Source organism: Notamacropus eugenii, chromosome 2, assembly GCF_028372415.1.
Source record: "Notamacropus eugenii isolate mMacEug1 chromosome 2, mMacEug1.pri_v2, whole genome shotgun sequence".
NCBI classification, from domain to species: domain Eukaryota; kingdom Metazoa; phylum Chordata; class Mammalia; order Diprotodontia; family Macropodidae; genus Notamacropus; species Notamacropus eugenii.
The window spans coordinates 319,981,207-319,997,481 of NC_092873.1; the positions used below are offsets into that span (position 1 = coordinate 319,981,207).

General features: G+C 37.6%; 1 protein-coding gene across 1 annotated transcript in view; it reads right to left on the reverse strand.

Moving 5' to 3' along the window:
• The window catches only part of DNAH17 (dynein axonemal heavy chain 17), a 237,396-nt gene that overhangs the window by 98,057 nt on the left and 123,064 nt on the right, over positions 1-16,275 (reverse strand). The window contains exons 42-48 of the mRNA XM_072645176.1: positions 16,127-16,259; positions 12,328-12,455; positions 9,927-10,075; positions 9,495-9,777; positions 8,622-8,795; positions 8,147-8,354; positions 7,871-8,036 (exon numbers count right to left, since the gene is read on the reverse strand). Of these exons, the coding sequence (XP_072501277.1) occupies positions 7,871-8,036; positions 8,147-8,354; positions 8,622-8,795; positions 9,495-9,777; positions 9,927-10,075; positions 12,328-12,455; positions 16,127-16,259 (1,241 nt within the window). The remainder of the gene's footprint in view (positions 1-7,870; positions 8,037-8,146; positions 8,355-8,621; positions 8,796-9,494; positions 9,778-9,926; positions 10,076-12,327; positions 12,456-16,126; positions 16,260-16,275) is intronic.

Genomic DNA, 16,275 nt, shown 5'->3' on the forward strand with positions numbered 1-16,275 from the left:
CATTTTCCTTTTCTTAGATATCATCTTTCAGGGAATTATCATGGAAAACTGCACTGATATTCTGGAACCAGAGGGTAAAAAGAATCTACTGATCACCTCTTGTAAGAGAGCCCAAAATGAAAACTCACAGGAATATTATAGCCAAATTCCAGAGCTCCAAGGTCAGGGCAAAAATACTTTAACCAGTCAGAGAGAAACAATTCAAGTATTGTGGATCCATAGCCAGGATAACACAAGATTTAGAAGCTTCTACATTAAATGATCTTGGAATGGCTTGGAATATGATATTCCAAAGGTTAAAGGAGTTAGGATTATAATCAAGAATCACCTACCCAACAAAACTGAATATTATCCTTTGGGGGCGGGGGGGAGGGGGGAAATGGACATTCAGTGAAATAGAGGACTTTCAAATGTTCCTGATGAAAAGAGCAGAGGTAAACAGAAAACTTGACTTTCAAATATAAGACTCAAGAAAAGCACAAAAAGGCAAATAGAAAAGGGAAATCATAAGGGACTTACTAAGGTTAAATTGTTTACATTCCTACATGGGAAGATGATGCTTTTTAATTCATAAGAACTTTGTCATTATTATGGTAGTTAGAAGAAGTATATACAGACAGAGGGCACAGGTGTAAGATGAATATGAAGGAGTGATACACACACACACACACACACACACACACACTCAATTTTGCTGTGTAGGTGATTTCTGGTTTTAATTCTAGTTCCTCTGACCTCTGGAATATCATATTCCAAGCCCACTGATCATTTAATGTAGAAGCCGCTAAATCTTGTGTTGTCCTGGCTGTGGCTCCGTAACATTTGAATTGTTTCTTTCTGGCTGCTTGCAATATTTTCTTCTTGACCTGCAAATTCTAGAATTTGGGTATAATATTCCTGAGAGTTTTCTTTTTGGGATCTCTTTGAGGAAGTAATTGGTAGATTCCTTCAATTTCTATTTTACCCTCTGGTTCTACAATATCAGGGCAGTTTTCCTTGATAATTTCTTAAAAGATGATGTCTAGGCTCTTTTTTTTTTTTTTATCATGGTCTTCAGGTAGTCCAATAATTTAAAAATTATCTCTTCTGGTTCTATTTTCCAGGTCAGTTGTTTTTCCAATGAGATATTTCACATTGTCTTCTATCATTTCTATTCTTTTGTTTTTGTTTTATAATTTTTTGATTTCTCATAGAGTCATTAGCTTACACTTGCTCCATTCTAATTTTTAAGGAATTATTTTCTTCAGTGAGCTATTGGACCTTCTTTTCCAATTGGCCAATCCTGCTTTTTTAGTCACTCTTCTCATTTGCTTTTTTGGACCTCTTTTGACATTTGGTCTAATATATTTTTTAAGGTGTTATTGTCTTCAGTATTTTTTTGGATCTCCTTTAGCAAACTGTTGACTCATTTTTCATGATTTTCTTGCATCACTCTCATCTCTCTTCCCAATTTTTCCTCTATTTCTCTTACTTGATTTTCAAAATCCTTTTTGAGCCTTTTCATGGCCTGTGACCAATTTAGATTTTTCTTGGAGGTTTTGGATGTAGGAGCCTTGATTTTGTTGTGACTTTGTTGTCTTCTTCCAAGTCTATATTTAGATATTCTTTGTCACCAAAGTAAGATTCCATAGTCTGATTTTTTTCCTGTTTTTGCTCATTTCCCCAGCCAATTACTTGACTTTTGACCTCTTTGTCAAGGTAGTTCTCTGCTTCCAGTGGGGCAGTGGGGATATGATATCTCAAGCTTCAGGGGTTTTGTGCAGCTGGTTTCAGGGATATTTCTAGGAACCTGTAGGTTTTCAGTTCTTCTAATGTGGTATGATCTAAGGAGAGGTGTTGAGTTACTCCTCTCCTGGTCTGTGCTCTGGTCAGTGTGTGGCCAGAAGCACTCTTTTCTTCCCTGGAACTGTGAGGAGGGTTCCATCTCCACTGCTGCCACAAACTCTGCTATGTCAGTGCTCCTCCTTGCCCTAGGACTGCCACCAAGGACTACGATACAGATTCAGATATAGGCAAAGCAACAGAATTCTGCCTCAGTGCCAGAAAAGAGATCCCTCTAATCTCCTTCCGATCAATTATTTGATCTCTTTGTGGTTTGTGTGCTGAGAGCTCTAGAAGCAGCCATAGCTGCTGCTGCCCCCACCCGAGGGCTGCACTGGGCTCTCTCACTCAAGTATGACAGACCTTTTCCACTGATCTTCTAAGCTGTCTGGCATTTGTGTGTTGAGAAGTCTGGAAACTGCCTTAGCTGCCAGTGATTTAGTCCCTTGAGGTATGCTCTGGTTTTGCTAGGGCCAAGTCTGTGCTGGCGTGGCTCATGTAGTACTATGCTCCTTTCCTGTTGACCATCCAGGTTTTCTTGGGCTGGAAATTTTTTCACTGTCTTTTTGTGGGTTTTGCTGCTCTAGAATTTATTTAGAGTTTTTTACAAGTATTTGGAGGAGTTTTGTGGAGAGCTCAAGTGAGTCTGTACTTTTACTCCACCCAATCCTCAGTTACCCTAAACTTCTTTGTAAGCAGTTATCTATCTGATCATACTCAAACTCTCTAGGTCATATAGGTCAAGAGGAGAGACTATCTGTTCATCTATCCATCTATCTGTCTGTCTGTCTATGTTATCTGTGGAGACATATAACCATTACCTACTGAAGGGGAATGCCATACTCTTAGATGGATAAACTACAGTATATCTATCTGTCTGTAACCTGTGCTGGCTTATTCATGCAGTGACTAGGAAGGATGCTGAAAATTCTTGTTCCTCTTCTAACAAAAGGAGGAGACTCTGATAGCATCACTGTGAAATAGCTGGCCACATGGTGAGGTCCCCTCATCGTGAGTTTGATCTGCATAGAAAACTTACTGATTGAATCTATAGCAATACTTTTCACGTGAAGATGAATTCTTCTTCTGGGAACGAATTCAGATCTTGCACAACAGTCCTCAAACAATGGTTTACTGCTTGGGTGTTACTCAAGATTTGCTGGGTTTCAGCAGAAGTCAGAACATGTTTGAAGCTGTGCAAAACTTTTGGTTCTATCTTTCTTTATACAAATGAACTCTTCTATGAATTCTGCTACAGCATCCATTCAATGCTACTTTCTCTTGACATTTTGCAAGGATAGTAATAGATCACACAAATCAACATTAGTTACCTCTTGCTTTCACCAGTCCATCTTCTTTTTCAATTACATATTATTTTGATGAAAATCTTTACTTTAGTTCTAAAGTAAAGTTTTGTGCTTGCTGTGTGTTACAGTTTGTACTCATATATCATGTGTCTTTCCATTGCCCTCTAAGTGATATTAATTTCTAATTCTTCAGTGATTATCATGTTCTATGATTTGCAGCCATTTAACAATTTAGGTAGAATACTAATATTTAAAAGACTAATCTTCATTTCTGGAAAAAAAATTGGACTAATTTAATCATTTACACATGATGTAATCAATTGAAGCAGTGAATGGAAATGTGGGTCTGAATTCAGGAAGACCAAGATTTTACAATTATGTCACCTTCAGTACAGATATGTTCTATATACACTTTTTATCCAACCGCTATTGCATTTTAGTTCTCTTTAGAGTCATTCTATCTATTTGATAAGCACACCTAGGACTATGATGTTAGAATCCAAGTGGGCTGGTCTTTCCATTTTTCTTCTGCTTAATTCTTCTATTCGTTTTCATCCCTAAATGATTTTGTGATCCCTTTAATTAGTTGGGTCTTTCCCCAAGATTTCTGTAAATTAGTTTTACCTTTCACTACTTCTATAAATTGATATTGTTCAAAATCTTTCATCACCATTATCACCTTCCATAAGCTTTTCCCAAAAAGTTTATATTATTAACCACTGCTGCCATATCTTTCTGCTTCACTGACTAGTGGGGCTTTTGGAGTTTTACAACAATTCATTTTCATCAGATATGTTTTAACTGATGTTTTAAAAAATGTTTTAAAAACATTTCTTGCTTTTTTAGTTTAAAATTGGTTTGCCGACATAAGGGTAGGACTCCATTGATTATTCCACCCTACTTAAAAGTAATTACCGTTGTTAGGCAAGAACATTTCTTGATTGAATTAATCAGAAATGTTTATGAATAGAACTTGGACATCTTGAATGAATCAGAACAATTGTGTGACAGGCTTGTTCATACTCAAAGAACTTATATAAAATGGAGGAATTATCTCAGAACTAGGAAGAAATTCTGAAGGTCTGGAAATGGAAAGAAAGGAATGGGGGCATCTTGAGCTGAGCCAGAAAGAACCCCAACTAGACTACTAGAGGTAGTCGGCAAAAGTAAAATTGAACTGTGGCAGAGAAAAGAGATTATCAAGGCAAGTCACTGTCCTGATTGGCATTTTGGAACAGAAGACTTAGGGTGATGGCTATCAGTTGTAGCCACTTATCCAAGGACTGAGGGAAATTCTTGGAAAAGGTCTGTTCTTTTCCCATTTTCCCCTTCCACTTCCCGTCTATCCAAAGACATTGCAATATAATCTGCTGCTATGTTCTCTAAACGTTTAAAGTAACCTGAATTTTACCTCAACACCACAGAAGCCAAAAGTTAACTAGAGATATACAAATGCAAATTAATGCAGAGAACCACACCTCTACCTAAATATTGGGAATTTTCCTGATTTGGGGCTTAGAGCAAATGCGATAGTACTTGTAAATTTTCAACTAAACTTCCTAAAACTACATGGAGTTGAAGGGGAGGGAAGAGAGCCACATAGACTTTAGGGGCCATTATGTTGCCCCTAGGCTTAAAACAATCTAACTATTATAATAAGGAGTTACATAGATATATTTTATTTTCATATCATCTTCATTTTCAAATATTCCTCTCTCCCATCTCCTACCTATTGTAGAAGCATCATGTATTGAGATCTCAGTTCCATAATAAAGATTAAGAATTAATATTTTAACAGCCTCCCTTTCAATCTGTCTCCCTTAAATGAAAGACTTAACTAATTTAAGGAATGATCATTTCTGAGATACGATCAGACAAAACCAATAAATTAACAAATAATTTAATTGTTCATCAATTGGGGAACAAAGGGGATAGGTGACTGGTTTGTAAAACTAAATGGGGATGTCTTTTTTTGTTAACCAAATGAAGAGAAGTGTATCTTTTTTGAGGGCTTTTTCTCCCTTTGGGTTACCGTTGACTAGACTGAAAGAGACAACGACTAGTTTTCTGAAAAAAATATATTTTCCCTAAAGGTGTACACAGATATTAACATGGATCTCTTTTTTGAGTATTTCTAGAAACTTGAACTGAAACTAGGTTCTTTTGTTTGATGTTTACTGTGGAATTTCATTTGTTTTACCACTGTGATAAAATGTGAGTTGGAAGCTACAAGAAGAAGGTTCTTTCAGAGATAGCAGAAGAAATCCTATGAGGTAGAAACTGTCTCCAAGGTTCGTACGTTGATAAAAATGTTTCTAATAGAACTGGCTAAAATGCAAGAGTAGATTCCCTGTCCCTCACCCTATACCAGTAAGCGATCCCTTGTAACAAAGAATTAAAAAAGAGAAGAAGGGGACAAGGAACCAGTTGAACAAAACCATCAAAACCATCATTGTTAAAAATCTGTATAAAATTATTTTAGTCTGTGAATATGTACCTTCTTTCACTCATAGCCCATTTTCATCATTAATAATTTGTTTAATTCATTTGAGTTGGAATTGTTTTAATTGTTCCATTTATTTTTCTCTTTATTTTATCTTTAAGTTTGTACTAATATTGATCTGTGCTCTAATAAGGCAGGTATCATACAAGTTTATGGACCCTGTCATTCTTTATTACTCATCCACATTTTCTAACACTTTTTTATCTTCCCTACATATTCCCACCTTTTCAATGAAGTAAACAAGTATCAAAGTAGATGTTGATTTAACTTGGAGGGTCTTACTGAGGTCTTCTAATCTCAATCTCTTCAACTTCTGCATTGGAGGTTGGTGCACAAACTGCAATTATTTTATGGGTGGTTTGCAAATACTTACAATGAACACTGACATATAAAATGAACAAATATCCCATGAAATGATGTTCCTTATTGCCATTGGCAACATAATAAACACCAATTCTGCTGATTCCTTTAGTTTCTTCTCCAAGGAAAATCTTAGAGCCATCTTTTGATTTAGTAGCAACTCTCCCCATCCCTTTCTTGTGGTTCCATTTATAGCAAGGACTGACAGACTGAGATGATTTAATTCCTTCAGTATGTTTCCTAGTTGGTCATGGGACAAGAATCTCCTTTAGAATATCAGCAGCTAAGTGAAATTTGATTTTTTTTAAAAAAGGTCTGATTCTTAGCATCCAATGCCATCATTACTATACAAACAGGTGCTGTTGACATAGTTAGGTGCTGTAGTGGATAGAGAGCCAAACTTGGAATCGGGAAGATCTAAGTTCAAATCCAGGCTCAGACACTGGCTATGTGACTCTGAGCAAGTCACTTAACCCTGTTTGTCTCGGTTTAGTTGATCCTTGGACAAGGATCTCATTGAGAATATCAGCAACTAAGTTAAAAGTTTATTTTTAAAAGAAGTCTAAAACATCCTGATTTTTAGCATTCTCCACCATCATTACTATAGAAGCAGGAGCAAGAAACACAAAATGGGAGCCATCTGTATTTTTCTTGGTATCATGGGTTTCCTTGAGAGAAGAATCTATCATCAAAAGACCAGCCTGCTCTATATTTGGCTAGGCAAATCCTTGGAAAACAGATTCAGTCTGTTGCTAGGACTGTACCTGAAGCTTTTATTCTGCTGGCATAGGGAGGGTTACTTTGGGTCATGATGAGATAACAGAGTAGGATTTGATGGAGGATAATCACACAGTACCTTATAAATAAGAGCTAGCATTACATACTCTTTGCTGAAAAAGTTAAATGATCTTATTTTTATAACATTAGTAGAATGCTCACAATTCTTGGGAAGATATATACTTTCAAGTTCAATGTATGAAGTTCAATATTATGATTCAGTCACATATGCCTTGGCTCAGTTTGCTAATAATTTTACTTTCCAAATATCTGGTATGCCAAATGGATCTGCGATTTCCTTGATATGGGTTCCCCCTGCAAAAATAAAGATTGCCTCCCAACTTTGCCTGCCAATCATCTGAGATTGTTGGCTCCCATAAATTCACCAAAGCTAGAAGAGCTCCTTTTCATTTTCTTTATATTGAATAAAGACCAATGGAATATTTGGTCATCCTCTGTTCTTACTAGCTTATGGGGTCTTTTTATTTTCCTATCATAATTTCTCTGATGATAGCCTTCTCATTGCATCTCTTCATTTATCTCCTCATTTATGACATGTTGAAGCCTACTCATAGCCTCTAATTACTTAACATATTGAAGAATTATTAACTATTCACTATCTCTCCATTTCTTTCTCTTTCCTGACAGCCTGCCATTCCCCTTTCCTTACAAAAGAAAAGCAATTCAAGAGGTCAAATAGCAAAGTGGAAAGAGCCTGTTAGGAGACTTAAGCTCTGATTTCTAGGCCCAGATCTATCACAAAGATGTAATGTGTGTATATGACGTTGGAGAAGTTATTTACCCTCTATAAGACAATTTCTTCATCTGTAAAATGGGGGTAATAATCTTTGTTACTACCTCTCTTAGAGAGAGAAGTAGGAATTTTTTTAAACTTTAAAGGCCTATAGAAATATAAGTGATTATATTAACCAAACCTTACAAGGTAGGGAGTTAGTCCTAAAGGTCCTCTATAGTGAGTGACTTGTGAGTTGGTCTTTTTTCAGTTTCAAAGTCTTGCAGGGACTAACTACATTTATGTTGAAAGATCAGTCTATTTGATAAGACTCTTGACTCTCATAATTATGAGAGGTTCTATACTTACCAGTGCCCATGATCCATGTGCTGCCTGATCAAAGTGTGAGGTGCCACCGTTCCATACTTGTCCACCTCTGGCATGTTCATATCATCAATGAAGTAAATAAGCTTTTTGGTGCCTGGGGGTCCATAGTTTCGTCCCGATTTCTTCTCCAATGGCTTCTCAAGGACACCTGGCAAATTCAAAAGGCACTAACTATTATTCAGTAGCTTCCTGGGCATCGTTTTCTTATTAATGCCAAAAATAAGATGTAAGTTTGGGGGTTTGTTTTTGTTTTTTTACCTTGCAACATGGCAGAAGTTGTATAGAAGTTGAAGGGAACAGACTGTATCACGTACTCATCAGTGCTCAGGCTGCCAAGCTTGTCACCCATCAAGACTGACTTGCCAGTGCCTGCATTGCCCACCAACATCACTGGCCACTTTTTGGCCATTAATAAATCCATGAAATACCGAATTCGGATGGTTTCTGTTGTGTGGACCAAGGAAGCCTAGGTGTAAGGAGAGAATCCATGGAAACAAAGGCATGGTTTAAAAGCAGTATGAAATCATTATCTATAGGCAACTGATGAGTAAACTTCCACCTGCAAATTATGGTGCAGAACCAAATGAAAAAATAAAAGAAAAACCCAGTCTTTGATGGAAAGTTACTATTGCTAAAGTCACTGCATGCAACTGAACAATTCTTAGAAGCAGGGGGAGAAACACATTTTGTGTCTGATTCCAGGGTTTAGAGTTTGGGGGTGAGGGAGTGATACCTGCAATGGAATGTCAGGATCCAATTCAAATGGAGATACTTTATCTGTCCATGGCATGAATTTTTTACTCTCTGTGTCTATGTAGTAATCAAAAATGGTTCCTTGAGAAGGAAATTTGATGGTCTTAAATTCATTCAACCACCATCTGCTGAACTCAACACGATAGTCCACAAGCTAGAAAAAAAACATAACCAGAAATTATCAGCAAATCCTGTTTGAATTATAGACTTCAGAGCTGGAAAGGAAGTCACTGAGAAGTCATTTAGACCAATTTCATTTTTTACAGATGAAGAAACCAAGGCCCAAGAACTAAAGAGATTTGTCCATAGTCTCATCACTAATAGCTGACCAAACTAGGATCACTCATATATTGGCTTCCCCCACACACAGTGTGGTAGAGTGGAAAGAACGCTATATTTGGAGTCAGGAGACCTGGACTCAAATCCTGGCCCTATAACCATATGGCTCAAATACCTGTAGGTCTCAATTTAGTCATCTGAAAATGAGAAATGTGGTCTCACAGGTGTACTGAAGTCAGTTCAATGGCTCTAGAGAGCAGATAGTTAAATGAGCAAACCTACAAATCAGAGCTTGATTCTTGGTTTGTTAATTGTCAAGACTGAGGAAAGTGATGGAAAAAAAATTTGTAATGCAGATTAACATAATAGTTGTAGATTTTTTTTGAGAGGTGGTTGTTAAACATTTAATTAATCCCCTGAGTGTGGATTAGATGGACTCTAAAGTTGCTTCCAATTCTATTTCAATGATCCTGTGACCTTTTAAATATTCTGCTAACTGTACTCTTTTTAAGGACCCCCACGAGAACAAAGGTAATAAAAATTCCTAGGTCATAATTTCTTGAAATGACTTTACCTGGTCCTGGAACATGGCTCCACCAAAAGCCCAGAAACATGCAAATACAAAATAGAGTTCATAAAGCTCCTTGGAGGAATCTGGAGGGGTATTCTTTGGGGTCAAAAGACATTCTAAGAGGTACAGTATAGTCTGGATCACTGTGATTTCTGGAACTGGAGTGATCTTCTTAAATCCAAACCTCAGCTTGTCTAGGCATGTGGGGAGATATTTATCAAACAGGATCATCAAGTTAGCTTTCTCAGACTGCACCTTGCGTTTTTCAATCCAGCTATTTACCACACTAGAAAAAAGATGGAGAAGTTGGAAAACTTTAATGAAATACAACCATCCCTGAATATCCATGAGTAAGTTATCGCTATCCCAAGTTGGCTTCATCCTTTCTTCCTGCATAGCATAGTTAAGAAAGGTAAAAATGAAATCAGAACTTACGGATTCCATCCTAGATCAGCAGGGTTGATGTAAAGTATTCCTGCTCTGGAAACTGTGGCTGGGGTGGCTGTCCTTAGGTGACTAATCTCAAACACTAGTCTCATGGTGCGATTCAAGGGGATTCGTTCATTGCTGGCTAAGGTCAGGACCTAGGATGAGAGGGGGGAAAGCCAAGTTTGTCTCCAAGACAAAATGACATTCACATCTCAGAATACTCAGTATTTCAATAGATTTATGTAATCTGAGGACTAGAAGGAAGTTTGCAAAGCTCCAACCTTTGTGCCTTCAAGTAAATCCTTACAAAAACCATCCAGTACAAATTCAAGTCCTCTTTTTAAGGACCCTCAAGAGAAGTTTTTTCCCACTACTTCCCTCTGCAACTTATCTCAGTATCAAACCACCCTCACTCTAAGGATGCATTAATCCCAATATCTAACCTCAATTCCTCATGATGCTTCTATTTTAGCTAATTTCCTCATCTATCCTCACTGGATATAGAGAAATGCTCATTACCATGCTATATGAGCACTCCCTCTGAAATCATGCCTTTGCCTCAGCAAGAGGATCTCATCACTGGAATAAACTGGAAAGGTAGACTAATCCATGCTAGTGACTGATGCGTAATCCCTTCTATAGCATTCCTAGTAAGCCACCATCTACTTGCATACATGCTTGATGGGGAGGATTCATGATGGGGAACTCATTATTTCTGTTTTGGGACAGTTCTAGCTTCTGTTAAAAAGAAAATTCTTTTGCTCAGGTTTTTGCCCTGATTTACAAAGCAAAACTCAGGGAAAAGAGAATTCAAGGGAGTTAATTTTATATATATATATATATGTATATATATATAATATTATATTGTATTATATATATATATACATATATATATAATATTATATTGTATTATATATAAAGTAGCAATATACTGACAGACTAAGATATGCAAGAGTTTCAAGAGTTTCAGTTTTTATTGATAACTTTCATAATGAGATAAAGACAATTCAGATAGGTCTATGTCAGCAAAAGGGGATGGATCATTGCATCTCATTTCCTCCTTTTAATAGGTATAAATTGTTTAATAGGTATAAATCAGTAGGGGGCAACTTGCTGAATAGCAGGTAATACAAAAGCTGCAGAGTGGGAGATGCCTTCCCAAGAGAGCCTCCTCCAATACTGATCAACAAACAGGACTGGGAACAATGGGTCACTGAGTCAGCATCACTTTTAATATTTCTATGAAGTGTTCTCCAGTTCTGAGCCCAAATATGCTTCCCTGGAAATTCCACATATTTATCCTACCCTCCAGAGATGCACAAAAGAAGTCCAGCTCCTCTTCTGTAAAGGCATCCCTTAAAATACTTGAGGAGATTTCTCATGATCTCCCTCCCCAAACTATCTTCTCTCCACCTTTTTCCAGGTTGGATACCCCCAATTTCCTTAGCTCTTCCCAATATGACATAATTTCAGATTCCTTACCATTCTGGCTTCCCTCCTCTAGGTACTCTAATTTGGTGATTAACACTTAAAAGCTGGTACCCAGAAATGAATGCTCCAAATGTGGTCCAACCACTACAGTAGGATTGTCAATAACCTCTCTTGGGACACAACATCTATTAATACAACCTAAGACTAAATAAGCTTCCTTCCTCCTTCTGTTTCTTCCTCCCTCCATTTTTTCCTCTCTCCCTCCCATCCTTCCTCCCTCCCTCCCACGCTCCCTTCCTTCCTTCCTTCCTTCCTTCCTTCCTTCCTTCCTTCCTTCCTTCCTTCCTTCCTTCCTTCCTTCCTTCCTTCCTTCCTTCTTTCCTAAACAGCCACATTACACAGTTGGTTTATTTGGAGATTGCAGTCAACACAGTCTTTTTTCATTTGAACTGCTATTATGCCAAATCTTCCCAATCTACTTGTTCCCCCCAACCAAGTTCAGGACTTTGTGTTCTTTGCATTTCATCTTATGAATTTCACTACACTTTTCCAGTGTACCATGATCATTATGAATCTTAAGTCTGTCATCACATATTTCTTTTTGCTTTATTTCCTCTGAAATATTGATTTTTGTCCCATCTTTGGTCACACAAATCATTAGTAAAAATGTTGAATAGGGCAGAGTCAAGGATACATAGCTTGGGTCTATTTTATGGGACTGCTTCTTTTGAAAAAAAAATTCAGTAAATGAGTACTTTGAATAGGATTAAAAAAATCTTCCTTTTACTGAAATTTACCCTGTAACAAACAACAAGGTTCCAATGCATAATATACTTTTTTGATGTTGTACTATTTTGTATTATTGTGGACAAGGCAGTGTTTTACTGTAAATTCAAGAAAGTCTTGTTTTTGTACAAAGAAATCACCAACTGATAAGAACAGGAAGAGGAAAAATCCATCAAGTCCCCCAACTAACCTTATTATCATCCATGACAGTGTTCAAGGATTCGATCCACATGGGATCTATATCGCCATCCAGAACAATCCATTTGGGGCCTTGATGAGTTATGTTAGCCAGGTCCCGCATTATGGTGGAAAAAAGTCCTGTGTGGTAAGAGAATTTAATTTAGTTAGCTTTATTATCAATATATGAATCATTACATTCTTCAGGAAGGGGAAATTGTCATAAGATCAATCAATAAGCATTTATTAAGTACCTCCTATGTGCTAAGAACTGTGCAATGTATTTAGAATACAAAAACAAAGTGAAACAATCTTTTTCCTTAGAGTTTATATTGTTGTTGGGGAAGTTGTTCTGTTGTTTCAATAGGGTCTAACTCTGACTTCAAATGAGGTTTTCCTGGCAGGGATACTGAAGTGATTTGCTATTTCCTTCTCCACCTCATTTTCAGGGTAACATAGCTAGTAAGTGTCTAAGGTCATATCTGAACTCAAACCTTCCTGACTCCATTCCTGTGTCTTTACCCACTGTACCATTTAGCTATTGGGAAAGGAAATATGTATAACATTGGTAGATTCAAAATAGATACAAGATCACGGGAGGAGCATTAACAACTTGGGAGTTGAACAAAGGCTTCAGGTAGGAGAAGCTTGAACAAATCTTGAAGGAAGTAGGAATTTGAAGAGACAGAGCAGCGTGAGGAAGGAGTGAATTCTACCCATGGGAGATGATTGACTCCTGTGCAAAGGTACAGATCTGAATATTCTATATGAAGACAGTAAGGCTAGATTGAGCAATAGAATGTGTGAAGGGAAATAAATATAGAAAGGCAGGAAAGGTAGGTTGGGGGCCAATTGTGAAGAATTTTAAGGACCAAACAGTGGAATTTCAATTTTTTATCCCAGAGCCACTGAAGTTTATTGAGAAAGGGAATGATATGGTGAGGCCCGCTCTTAAAGAAAATTATTTTGGCAGCTGTGTGAAGGAAGTATTTTTAAAAAGTGAGACTTAAGGCAGGGAAAAAAATTAAAAAATTAATTTTTTAATTTTTAAGAAAAAGTTAAAAGGCAATCAAAGGTGATAAGGGTTTGAACTCATCAAGTATTATAGAGGTTGTGGGGATGGAGAGAAGGATATGAATTTTAAAAAATGTAGAGGTAGAAACCACCAGATTTGAGAACTAACTGGATATGTAGGGTGAGAGAAAGTAAAGAATCATGAATAAAACAGAGGTTACAAACCTGGGACACTTGGAGATATTGCCCTTGACAAAAAGAGGGAAGTTTGAAAGAGTGATGGTTTTCAGAAGAAAGAAAATGAGTACTGGTTTTGGTCATGTGGAGTTTGAGGCGCCTGTGGGATATCTAGTTTGAAATGACTGATATGTAACTGGCAATGAAGACATTGGAGTCTGAGAGAGAAACTGAGATGAAATGCACAGAGATAATGCAAACATGTCCAAGACTTCCCTATCCTTAAAAAAAATCCTCACTAGACCCTATCTCAAGCTATCATCCAATATTTCTCTTCCCTTTATTAGTCAAACTCATAGAAAAAGATGTCTGCACTCGTTGCTATTAAGCTGATGAAGTCATTGGGGAAGAAAGAATACGGAGAAAAGAAGGGAACTCATCCTGGAACCCTGAGGAACACACATAGTTAAGGGGTGAGATATGATGATCCAGCAAAGGAGCCTGAGAGGGAGGGGTCAGATAGATGGGAGGAGAATCAAAAGAGAGTAGTGCCACAAAAACTCAGAGAAGAAATTATGGTCAACGATGTCAAAAGCTACAAAAAGGTCTAGGGTCAGCTAGGTGGCTGGTAAAATTCATAAGGTGCTTGACCTGGAGTCAATCAGGAAGACCTACATTCAAAAGCTGGCCACAGGCATTTACTGGCTGCATGACCTTGGGCAAGTCATTTGCCCCTGTCTGCCTCAGTTTTCTCATCTGTAAAATGGGGATACTAACAGTACTTACTTCCCAGGGTTGTCATAAGATCAAAGGAGTTAATATTTATAAAGCATTTTGCAAACCTTAAAGTCCTAAAATATTAATTATTGCTATTACAGAAGGGTGAACATCAAGAAAAGAACTTTGGGTTTAGCAATTAAAAGACCACTGGTAACTTCGGAGAGAGTAGTTTCGGTTGAATGATCAGGTTCTTGGGATCATTGATTTAGAACTAGAAAGAACCTTAGTTGAACCCCCTGATTTTACAAATGAGGAAACAGAGGTCTAAAGAATTAAAGTAAATTGCCCAGGGTCACACAGATAGTAGGATAGAGAGTCAGGATTTGAACCCAAATTTAGTAGTCTTATTGCTGTACTATATTCATATTTGTTGGAAGCCATATTGTAAATATTTGAGAAGAAATTTTATAAAGAGAGGACAGGAAGTGGAGACAGCAAGTGGAGACAACTTTTTGTAGGCATTTGGCTCTTAAAGGGAGAAGAGCAGTGTGACAGCTTGAGAAAGGGTTCATGAAGATTTTTTTTAAGCATGGGGAAAGACTTGGACATGTTTGTAGGTGGCAGGAAAGTTATCAGTAGATAGGGAAAGAATGAAGATTAGAGGGTGGTGAAATGTTAAGTGAGAGTGGGGTGGGGAATTGGTTAGAGAAGGTGAAAGGTGATGGATGAAGTATGCATGTAAAGGGGATGACCTTGGGAGAAGAGCCATCACTGGAGACTAGAATTAGAAGGGTGGACCAGCCACCTTATTAACTTCTCAGTCACTCATTCAGCAATATGAGCTACAAAGATAAATATGATGAGATATCTGACCCTGAGGAGCTTATGTTTTAGAAGGGGAAGTAATATAGCTAAATATGCCAATCACAGTGTAATAAGTTTACAAGGATAAAGTGCTATGAGATCAAATGAGAGAGAAGTAACTTTCAGCTGGGAAAGTCAGTTTTGGTGAAGTGGCATTTGAGCTGGACTTTAGAGAATAGACCATTTCTTGTTTCCTGAACTCAGCACTTCATTTCCAGCTGATGCCTTTGCATGGGCTTTCTCTCATCACTAGAATTCATTCTAGCCTCACTCAGCTCTGGCACTTAAAATCTCTAACCGCCTGCCTGTGAGGCGTAGCTAAGGTGTCACTTCCCAAGGGAAATTTTGCCTGATCTCCCCAGCTCTTACTTTTCTTTCTCTTCTCAAATTATCTTCTGTTTACTTATCAATATGTAGTATAATCTTCAGTGGGATAAAGAGGTGGTATAGTGGATAGATTGCCAGGACTGGAGACAGGAAGACCTGAGTTCAAATCCAGCCTCAGAAATTTTCTAGTTGTATAATCCTGGACAAGTCACTTAAATTCTGCCTCATTTTCTCACCTATAAAATGGGAGTAAAAACACATACCTCACAGGGCTGTTGAGGATTGGATGAGATAATAATTGTAAAGTGCTTAGCATAGTGTTTGGCACATAGTAAGCACTATATAAAGGTTGCTATTGTAATTATGATGATTTTTTTCTAAGTCCTTAGACTGTCTTTTCCCTTTCTCTGTATCCTCAATGCTTTGCACAGTACCTGCAAAGCAGTAGGTACTTAGCAAATAATTGTTGATTAATTGAAGGATGGGATGGACTTCCTGTGTGGAAACAGTGGCTAGCTAGGTAGTCTGGCAACAGATCGTGGAGGGCCTCAAATTCCAGGCTGAAGGTCTGGATTTTATTCTGTAGGCCACCGGGAGCAATTGCAGGCTTTTGAGGAGGATGACCCATTCAGAGCTCTATTGAATGACAATATACAGTAAGCGTAGTCATTCAGATAGCAGTTACTAGAAGAAGGCTCATTGATTTTTACCATCTTTCCATTCTCTTGTAGCAGGATTAATGATGCCAAAGAGTTCATCACAGGTGACTGCTTTGGGATCAAGATCTATGGCAACAGCTTTTCTTTTCATGTTCAGATAGGTCTTATTGAGGGATTTCAGGACCTGAGAAGAAAGAGAT